This window comes from Xiphias gladius, chromosome 3 (assembly GCF_016859285.1).
Source record: "Xiphias gladius isolate SHS-SW01 ecotype Sanya breed wild chromosome 3, ASM1685928v1, whole genome shotgun sequence".
Lineage (NCBI taxonomy): Eukaryota > Metazoa > Chordata > Actinopteri > Istiophoriformes > Xiphiidae > Xiphias > Xiphias gladius.
In genome coordinates, this window is record NC_053402.1 from 196,816 (window position 1) to 207,484 (window position 10,669).

Genomic DNA, 10,669 nt, shown 5'->3' on the forward strand with positions numbered 1-10,669 from the left:
TAATGTAACCACTACTAAATTAGTGAAGTTGAAATTAAAATACCACTGAATTTATAGCAATGAGACATTTTACTTTGAAAACCATCGATCTGAATTAGGTGGTTTTTGATCTCCCCTATTTGATAAAAATAATAATTGAATAGCACATTCTTAAATTCCAGTGTCCAAGGTTTCCAGTCCCTAATCTGAACTGTACTTCGTTGAATCGTGTGACTGACAGGATGTAACTTAATAGGACAGCTAGGTCTGATGTTCAAGTCTGAATTAAATTTTGGTGTCTGGATGTAACAAGTCCAATTTAAAGCCACTTTTAGATCAGAATTTCAGCGTCTTGAATCGAGTTTTTGTGAATAAAGACAAATATAGAATATGGAATTTTCTATCTGAATTTCTGAACGCTTAAAAAGACTTTTAAGTTTTTGAAATTTTACAACTTGAAAGTGCCCTCTGTAAATATAAAAGAGGGGAATTCAAACCAGCGAAAGTCAGAGAGATGGCTTTTAATCTTATTTAAAGTTCAACATTAGGTATTCATGAGTGGTTATATTTCACAATTTGGTGTTCAATTTCTTGTAAAATTTAAATAATTACAGCCGTATTTGCAATGCTCTCCAGTGCAGTATTAATATAATTATGGGAATGTCATTAGTTTAAAGGAAAGTGCATGCCAAAAGCTAATTCTACTATGTATGTCCACTTACCATATAGAGAAATACACCCCACAGCATTACAAGTGCAACACAAGTGAACACACTAGACATTTGTTTTTGCAGCTGGTCTACAAATCTGTGTATTGTCTTGTCTATGTCATTTTGCCGTTTGCTGTTTCAGACCCCTACGTTTCCCCTCCTCCTGTTTTTTTTTTTCTTTTGCTCCACCCAACCCCTCAGAAGTTACAACCATCAGCACGAGAGTGAATCAGTCACAGCACACTTCAGTCAAGCATACCCGTCCTGTGTTGTGTCATCGTGTTTCTGTCTTCATCTCTAGCTGTTACGATTTTAGTTTGGAGTTTGGTTGTTTGGTGCTGGTATCGTTGGTGGTGTTGTGCTTGTGTAGACAAGTCTTCTCCCATGGTTTTGATTTCTTGCCATCTTCTGGGCGAACCCAGTGAAATTATGTGCTCACTTCCCTCCTTCACACCTCCTCCACCCACCACGGACCACCTTTGTGGAACGTCTCACCTCCAGCTCCAGCTCCCACTCCTATCAGTTCCTGTGGTGATTATTATTTGTCACACCTCCATAAAAGATGGCGTCCACATACATCATTCCTTTGGTTGTTGTTTCCTACCACCTCCTCTCCCTCCTTCCACCATTGCCTCCTCCCTTCCGTCATGGATATTTTTTTGGACTCGGCCTCCCGAGCTACGTCCTCTTTTTTCATTCCGTGTCTGCGGATTGTCGCATGTCGCCCTCCTGACCCTATTTGTGTTGTCTGCAGCCAAACGGGAGCGGCCAGAGCAAAATGCCAGGCTCCTTCTTGCTGCCTCCACCTCCCCCAGTGGCCCGCCCAGTGCCCCTCCCTATGCCCGACTCTAAACCCAACAGCACGCCCCCTGACGGCGGACTCTCCTCGCCCGCATCTCCGTGTAAGTGACCCCGCAGAGATCGTTCTCAAAACCAAACCGACAACAACAACAAAAAATTGAAAATCCCAACCCTCTTCAGAGAAAAGACCCCTGCCATTGTACTTCCTCCAACTTCGTGCCATCATTGTTCCTGTGTATCCAACATCTCACCTCCCTTAACCCCTTGGAAGGCTGTGGAGCTCAGTAGAGTAGATCAAGGCTGCTAGGGGTTTGGTGAGAAATATCTGTCATAATGGGCTTCAGTGGTGCGCTTCAGGGTTCCATATTAGGCCACATCAGTTTGAATGGCTCTACATTGAGCCAATTCTGCTTTGTCTGAAGTGGAAGGTGCATCACCACCCCAGTTCTTCTTCCTCTAAATCTTTCTTTCTTCTCCTGCTGGACTCATCAGCAAATCTTGTGGAAAAACTTGAGAAGACTTTGATTATTAATTGATTCTTACTTGTGAAGGGCACAAATTTAGGGCAGTTAATTTATTTGGACTCCAAATCATTCCAGTGCAAATTGGGACATTGGTGAAATAATTTTATTCATACTTGTGTTTGGTTGAGCCGATTTTAGCTTTTGGTGGTAGTTTTGTTTTTTTGTTTATTTTATTTATTTATTTTTTGTGTGTGTTTGTTAAGCAGAATAGGGTGTGCATTTAAGGTGAAGGAGTGATGTCAGTCCACCCGTAGGGCTGTCACAATACATTTGTCTTCCTCACCTGTGATAGGAGGGGCACTGGATGGAGCACTTTATTTTTTTGTTTTTAGCTTTCCTTCAAATTTAGTGTCTTCGTTTTACCCCCCAGTCAGCGTCTCAAAGTCTTCTATGTCGTATGTATGTTATTCTAATTCTTAGAAACACACGGATATGCCATACACATAAATCTCCAAATTCTTTTTCTCTCTGTGTCTCTCTCCTCTCCTGGTGCTTTCTCTCTTTCCTCAATACAAACAGACTCGCATATGCACAGGTCTGCACACTGCATCCTGAATAACTCTGAGATTCAAATTCTGGAGTCCGTAGGGTACCTCAAACTGCCCTAAATTTGTCAGAGATTTTGATGCCAGTGGGTTTTAAATGTCCCTGACTGATACTGAATGTCAGGACTCTGGTGTGCTCAATCACTTCCAACTGAATTTATCAACGGGACTTAACCGCTCAGGGAGACCTGTGTTTGCGTACCAGATTTTGGCAAACTTCTCTGCTGGTCTCTTTTGATGACCCCAATGATATGTAGCTGTACTTCCTATTAAAATGCATGTATATTTATTTGTGTTTTAACTACAGTGATCCAGGAGGTTTAATATATGCCATAAGGTGTTAAAGCAATGGTTTGACATTTTGGGGAATACACTTATTCACTTTCTTGCCAAGAGTTTGATGAGAAGATTGATATCACTCTTATGTGCAGTAAACACGAAGCTACAGCCAGCAGCTGGTTAGCTTTGCTTAGCATAAAGACTGGAAACAGGGGGACACAGCTGCCTGGCTCTATCCAAAGGGAACAAAATCTGCCCACCAGCACCTCTAATGCTCACTAACACGTTCTATCTTGTTTGTTTAATTCGTACAAAAACCGAAATGTGTAAAAACGACACGTTGGGGTTTTATGGGGGGCTATGTGTCAGACTATTTCTTGGCCAAGTGCAATCACTTCCTAGAGTCATGTCATTTTTAAACTCGGGTTTTTGTAATTATATACACAGTAACATGTTCATTAGCGAGTTTTAGAGTTAGTGGTTCGTGGATTTTGTTACTGTTGGACAGAGCTAGCCTGGCTTTTCCCGGGGTTTATTCTTTGTGCTAAGCTAAGCTAGCAGGTTGCTAGCAGGAGCTTCATATTTACCGTACAGACACGAGAGTGGCATCAGTCTTCTTATCGAACTCATGGCAAGAAATTGAATAAGTGTATTTCCTAATGTGTCTCTCTTTCCCTCTAAGATTCTACGGGAGGTTGCAGTAGTGATTGTCTGCTCTTTGTCTGCTTCCGTAGCATACTCCACGCCAGGCACCACAGCTCCCAACAGGTTTGTCGGCATCGGATCACGGGACAACAACTTTCTGAACATCCCGCAGCAGACACAGGTAGGAGTTTGGGGATATACTGACAATTTGTCTCTGTGTGTAAAAAGTGATTACCTGACTGACTGTGATTACCGGTCAAACTCAGGAAACTTATTAACTTTGTGGATGTGTGCCAAAATATTTCTTATTCCCTCACTCCCTGAAACCTGCTGCTGGGTTTCCTCCACCTCTCCTCTCACACCATCCCAGAGCGCACCGTCAACATGTGCATTTGTACATCTGTATTTTACTGCACTTATGTGGTTCACCATATGTGCTCAACTGTTTCCTTGGCACATATGGAGTCTACCCTTTGGAAAGCAGGCCTTCTAGCTCGCTGCCTTTTTTTCTCCCTGTCCCTGTTAACTTTCCTTTCCCACTTCTTGCCAACCCACCCCCACCTCCCACTTCACTTTCTAACTCTTTTTAGCTTTGTCCTACTCTGCTCTCTTTCCTACCTCTTATTCATTTACCTGCCTCTGCGCTTTACTTTCTCCCTCTTTCACTTTCTTCATTCCTTCCCTTCACCATTCTGCACCTCATTCATATGCCTCCTCCATTACCACCAGTACTTTTCTCATTAGTGTCCAACCACACCCGCCTGGAGCCGGCTCAACTCCGCTCCTCGACACATGGAAACCATCTGAAACTTCTCTGCTGATCCCCTCCCTTGTTTCTCTGCCCTCCGTTCTCTCACTTTTCTTCCCATTTCATTTCCCCCGTTCCTGATCCTTTCTGTCCCTACGTTCATTATACTCCACTCTTTATTCCCCCTCCTCTCTTTTTCACTTAAGTCTTTATCTCCTTTTCTTCGCCATTCCCACTGTTAGTTTTTCTTCTTGTTCTTCTTCATAATTCTTTCTTTTTTACTAACGTACCTTTACTCTGAATAAACAACTCTAATAATGATAGAGTTGTTTCTTTTGTTTACCCTGGTATTTTAGGCACACTACATGGTCAAAAGTATTTGGACAACCAAACATTACATCCACAAGTGATTGGTGAACACATCATCCCGAAACTATGGGCATTAAACTGCTTGTATAACAGCCTCCACTCTTCTGGGGAGGCTTTCCACCAGATTTCTGAACCTGGCAGCAAGGATTTGCTCCCATTCAGCCACAGGAACATAATAGTGAGGTTGGGCACTGATATGGGGTGATAAAACCTGGCTTGCAGTCAGTGTTCCCCTACATCCCAAAGGTGCTGGATGAGGCTGATTTCAGGGCTCTGTGCTGCCCACTCAGACTCTTCCACACCAAACTGGGTAAATCATTTCTTTATGGAGTTGGCTTTTTGCACAGGGGCATTGTCATGCTGAAACAGGAAATGATCTTCCCCAAACAGTTGCCACAAAATTAGAGGCACACTATTGTCTATGATATCATTGTTTGCTGTAGCATTAAGATTTCCCTTATTGGAACTGAGTGGCCTTGCACAGACCATAAAAAATAGCCCTTCTCCAAAAGTAAATAAAAGCATATGGACAGGGGTATCTACATACTTCTGACCATGTAACGTGTCCTCAAATGCTTTTCTTAAAAAGCTAATTGATGTTCAATACTCAGTGGGACATAATGTCTGATGTATGGTTTTACTTTTCCAAACAAACAACACAATTTTTTTGCATGGGTCTGTCAGAATAAGACACTAAAAGATTAATGATCCACGAAAACAATGATAGATTAGTAAACAATCACACCGTGTCATAAGTGAGAATATGGTGACTACAGGACAGGCTGGCGAACCGCTCACACTGATAAGCGTGGGCTCCATGTGCCCTCCAGTGGTGAACGTTGGGTGCTGCAACCAGAGGAGAAGGGAAACAAGATACCAGCTGTACAGAGAAAGAGGGAAAATGGAGGGAACAGAGCGTCAGAGTTTCGGCCCTTATAGAAGTCACGTCCTGTTCGTCTGGTTACCCCCGGCAACCAGACATGATGTCATAGCCAGTTGATCTTGAATTTGAGAAGGGGTTGCTCGAGAGTGGGCGACAGTGGGGGGCAGGAAAGAAAAGAGGGTGGTCACTGACTGCTGCCAAGGATTTAGGGGGAGTTTTCACGGGAGATAGATGGATTGTGTGTATGTGTGAGTTTGTAAGAGCATACACAGAAGGAGAGCGAGGGAGAGTAACTAAGAAGGGAGAAGTTACAATGCCCTAGGCCTGCTGGGACAGTGCCCAGGGGAGTAGGGTAGCTGAGAAGGGCAGGAGGCAGAAGGAGGGTATTCATGCGACCTGTTAGAGTCAAACAAAACAAAAGGCTGCTTCCCTGGAGGCTCAGAGTAGTTTCCAAGGCTTGACTTCAGAATGCTGGCGCATTAGCCCGCAGTGCCAGATCCTGCAGGCCAAGCAGGGCAGCCCACCACAGCAACAGTGACCCACTCCGGCTCCTGGCTCCTGCTGAGAGGGAGAAGCCCGACGTAAAGATGGCGCAGGTGACAGGGAGCACCAGACCGCCATCCCTCTGCTGCCGCTCAGCCAGTAGTAGCCATTTGCTCCTTGGCCCAATTCCAGACATATTCAAGACACTCGCTGTATTTACTGTAAAAGGGCAAAACAAAACAGTGTACGGAGTTATTTTCAGTGACAAAATAACAAAGGTAACTTACACTACAACAGTTTCAGTAGTTTGCAACTGTCAGAGTGATTTCTGATATATGTCCTTGTTGCCACATTACATCTCAGTATTAACGACATGGCTCTAGGAATGGCACTGTCAGCTGGTCAGTCACTTTGGTCCAGTCTGAAATATCTCAGCAACTATTTCATAGACTGCCATGAAATTTTGTACAGGCGTCAATGTTCCCTAGAGGACGAATCGGAAACAACCTCTGTGATCCATGGACCTTTTGTCTAACACCACCATGACATTTGATATTTGTGGCTCAGAGTGAAGTATTTTCCCAACCACTGGATGGATTGCTCACCAATCTTTAGCTGAAATCTGCTTGAGATATTCAAGAACCCTTGGGAATAAATTGTAATAACTCTCGTTTACCACGTTTTTTTATCTAGTACCTTCATCAGGTTAAAATTCCAATTTGGACATTAGCCTATTGGCATTGTCACAGTGAGCATTTTAGTATTTTGACAATGTACTTAGGTCAAAAAGGCACTTTGCCAAAGCATAGCCTCGCGGAGCTGCTGGTGTGGCTGTACACTGCTTGTTTTGCTTGTCTAAACTTAGTTTCTGAGAAATCATGTTTTTCCAGTCAGTTTGATATAACAGAATGCTCAAAATACTATCACACCCATGAGCCTTGATAACTGTAAGAGAGGCCTGTCAGAGGCACAACTCAGACGTGTAGCAAATTTGAAACCTTATGCTGTTGCAGTTGGGAACTAAGTTCTTCTTTAAGAAATGCACCGTGAGAGTCTCTTTACATTTTTATGCCCACAGGCTTGTACTATGACTTTTTATCAAAGAACCAGATATTTTCTAACACGGTGGGTCATGTTTTGTACTACTGATTCAACCAAGAGAGTTTCATGTCCATCCAGGCTTTGCTCCGACTGCCAGTCACATTGTCTTTAAAAACACCAAATTCAGGCTGTTCAGTTATATTCAAAGGTGCTTTGGTTATGTTGTCCACCAAATCTTACTGGTTTTGATATTAACACAATGTCATTCCCACCACCCTCTTCCCTATTTTTCTTTTTCAGTCTTGGTTCCTCTGACAAGATCTGTGTACAATCCAGCAACTAGAATCCTTTCTTTACAATCGGAAATAGAAAAACAGAGAAACAGCACGCAGGATAATAATTGTCCTCCAACCAACCCACCGACCGGCCCTGACAGTAGGTCTCACCTGATACAAAATACAACCAAGCAACACAGGAAATTGCAACAGCATGACACTCTTAGAGGAACTCTGGACTCATTTACCCAGTCATAGGGAGGACCCGTTTTAAGCAAAGATGGATAGATGGAAAGATGAATAGATGGACAAGAGGATGCCAGGATAGAGAAGGAGTAAGGGGACAAACAGCATCAAGCAGGCATGTCTCCTGAAAAACCAACGAACCAGCACAACACAGCAGCAACGCAGGAGGAACCTGAGGATGAAAAAGTGGTCAACTTCTCCTACTTCGTGAGGCCGCATTGTGTAATGAATGGCAAAGAAAATCAACTGTCCAACAAAATCAGATTTTCCAGATGAAGCATTTACCCAACAAAGCTACACCCACCATGAATCCGCAGCCTGATCAAAGCAAAGACACAATTAGGTTTCCAATGAAAGCGGCAGTCCATGCTCCTGTTATGCCTGTCGTCACCTTAAAAACAAAATCAAATTTTCTCTCTCTCCGAATGACCATTGACTGTATAAAGCCCCCTTTTTACCCTACTACTAACTAGAGAGAGACCATGCCAAAACATTTCTCGATTAAGGGTTGCACTACAAGCTGAATCAATTAACACTAATCTTAACGATGTGCACTATTTACCTACAAGGCATGGGAGGTAAACCAGACTTGCCTATCAAGAGTTTTAAAGAGGAAAAATCAAGGTACAAGAAGCCTTCTCGTGTCCTCAACCCCCATCGTTCAGTTCGACAAATCATTGGCCTCCGCTCATTCTCACATTTCCCCGCTCAACACACACTCACTACAATCTGTACCATGACCACAGCATGTATGTACAATTGAAAACACACACACAGTTGCCCAGTCTCACCTTTTAGATTGTAGTATTTATAGGTGGTGGTGTTGTGTTATCATATTTTCATTTTAGATGCACATACAGTAAAGCCCAGTGAATCTCTCTGCCTATTTGATCGGACATCCAAACCACCACACACGCTGGAAAATCACAGTGTGTGTACATCATTACTGACAGTTTCCACAACTGTAGACAGCAGCTCTTGATTCCCCTTTGTGCCCTCTTGTAATGTAGATGAATGATTTTGTTCTCTTGTGTGTTCTCTTATTTGAATTTATTCCTTTCGGATTTGTACTATTTTATAATTGTTTTATATTTGAATGACAGCACCTTATAGAGAAACACAGTAAGAAGTGGGATGTGGAAGCGGCATAGACAGGGTGGTTAGCTGACCCAGATCAAATAGTAGCTGCAAAAACTTAAAGGAAAGGTTTGACATTTTGGGAAATATGCTTTTTCGCTCTGTTACCAAGAGGTACAGGAGAAGATTGATGCCACTCTTGTGTCTGTACGGTAAATATGAAGCTACGACTAGCAAACGTTAGCTTAACTTAGTGCAAAGACTGGAAACACAGGGAAACAGCTAGCCTGACTCTGTCCAAAGGTAACACAATCAACAAACCAGCACCTCGTTTACTAAATCCATACAAAACCTTAGCTTTAAAAACAACAAATTGCCATTTTGTGTTGGTTGGGACCTGGCAGCTGGTCACGGCCAAGAAATATTCTGGCGCTCAACCCTTTTAAAAGCAGTCAATTGATGTTTTTACACTTTGGTTTTTATCAGGATCAAACAGTGTGAAATAGTGGTGTGTATGCAATTCAGAAAGTCCGTTTTGAGTGAGAGATCTGTGAATCTGAGGGCTTCTCAGATGCCAGAACACTGCCCAACAGTTTATAATAATATGGGAAGATTTTACATCTTTGTGAAGTTATCACAGCATCAGTTATTTTACATTTTGTTGCACTGGTCACGAGGTAAACACCGCAATTGCAGCGTTTACATTTCAAAGTAATCCCGCAGCAATGCGTGCTTGCATGTATTTTTTTGGCCGCCACAGCGCCTTACCAGATGATGTTGCATTGTGTTGTATTTGTTACCGTTAGAGAGGGGCAGGCTAGCTGTTTCCCTTTGTTTCCAGACTATATGCTAAGCTAAATTACCCGGCAGCTGCCTCTAGCTTCATATTTACCGTAGAGACACAAGAGTGGCATCGATCTTCTCATCTAACTCTCGGCAAGAAAGAGAACGAGCATATTTTCCAAAATGTCAGACTTTTCCCTTTAACATAATTTGTTTGTTCCCAGGGCCGAATAAACCCATTTGCCACATACTGTACTGCAGGACCACACAATGCAGGGTTTTGACAATCACAGGAAGCCTGTTTTCTGAGGACTTACCTGCTGAACCATACAGGTCAACAAAAAGCTGAAAATTAGCCGCATCTACTATTTGACCAGGTACAGCTGCTGACTGGTGATGGTGATATGTGAGTGATAGAAACACAGAATTTAGGAGGGAAGGTTGCTGAAGATGGGACCCAGAGTAAAAGAGAGAGTAGCTCTTCTTTCGGTCTCCCTAAAGTTTACCCTGTTGTTTACACTCCCAGACGGGCCGCTGCTCCAAGAGCAGAGGGAGCCACACTGCGGAGCAAAATGAATATGTGACATATCTGGCTGTTTTCAGAGATGGTTTTCAGTATGAGGATCACACATGTGCCCATTTTTTAGGTACACAGGGTCAGGTAATGGATATGGGTTGCTATGGTAATCCCCCCGACACACAAACACACACACACACACACACACACACACACACACACACACACACCAGCACTCCCCCTAGCTATTGTATATCGATGAGCCCTTAATGATCAAAACTGCACTAAAACAATCACGCCAGCCAACCTTTTGAGTTTCTTTTTCGGAAGAATTTCAGTAGATTGACCACCACGTAGTATTCCAAATCAGTGGATCTATTACTGGGATAGAAACACACTTGTAGAGCACAGATCGCCACTTCTTAAACACACGGACTTGTAAAAACCACTCACTATTAATGCAAACACATCCCCAGTGCCCAGCTGATTTCAAAGGGAAGTCTTAAATATAGACAATCTGAGGAGGCCTTTATGCTTTTAATCATTTTAGATCATTAGCCCATACATATTCAGACTGATTCAGTTCTTTCCTGTTAAAAGTTGAATTAAACTCACCCATCCAACCTCACAAAATAACTGGACTGCCTGGCCATGTTCTTCACTGCAGGGAAACACAACATAGTTGGCCAACGACTGGCGACCATCTCATCAGCTTCGTAGAGAGAACTAGCTCCGCTGAGTAAGACGTTAACGATGGCTAAGGT

The 10,669-nt window shown here is 43.0% G+C and overlaps 1 protein-coding gene across 10 annotated transcripts in view; it reads left to right on the forward strand.

Moving 5' to 3' along the window:
- Positions 1–9,467, forward strand: part of nfixb (nuclear factor I/Xb) — a 141,499-nt gene extending 132,032 nt beyond the window's left edge. For 9 of the 10 annotated variants that reach the window (XM_040159186.1, XM_040159225.1, XM_040159205.1 and 6 more), the window contains 2 exons: positions 3,573–3,664; positions 7,308–9,467. In XM_040159186.1, the coding sequence (XP_040015120.1) occupies positions 3,573–3,644 (72 nt within the window). In that variant the 3' untranslated portion in view covers positions 3,645–3,664; positions 7,308–9,467. Of the gene's footprint in view, positions 1–1,443; positions 1,592–3,572; positions 3,665–7,307 lie in introns of all 10 variants that reach the window. The other variant, XM_040159278.1, reaches the window with a different exon arrangement.
- Positions 9,468–10,669: the final 1,202 nt, after the last annotated feature.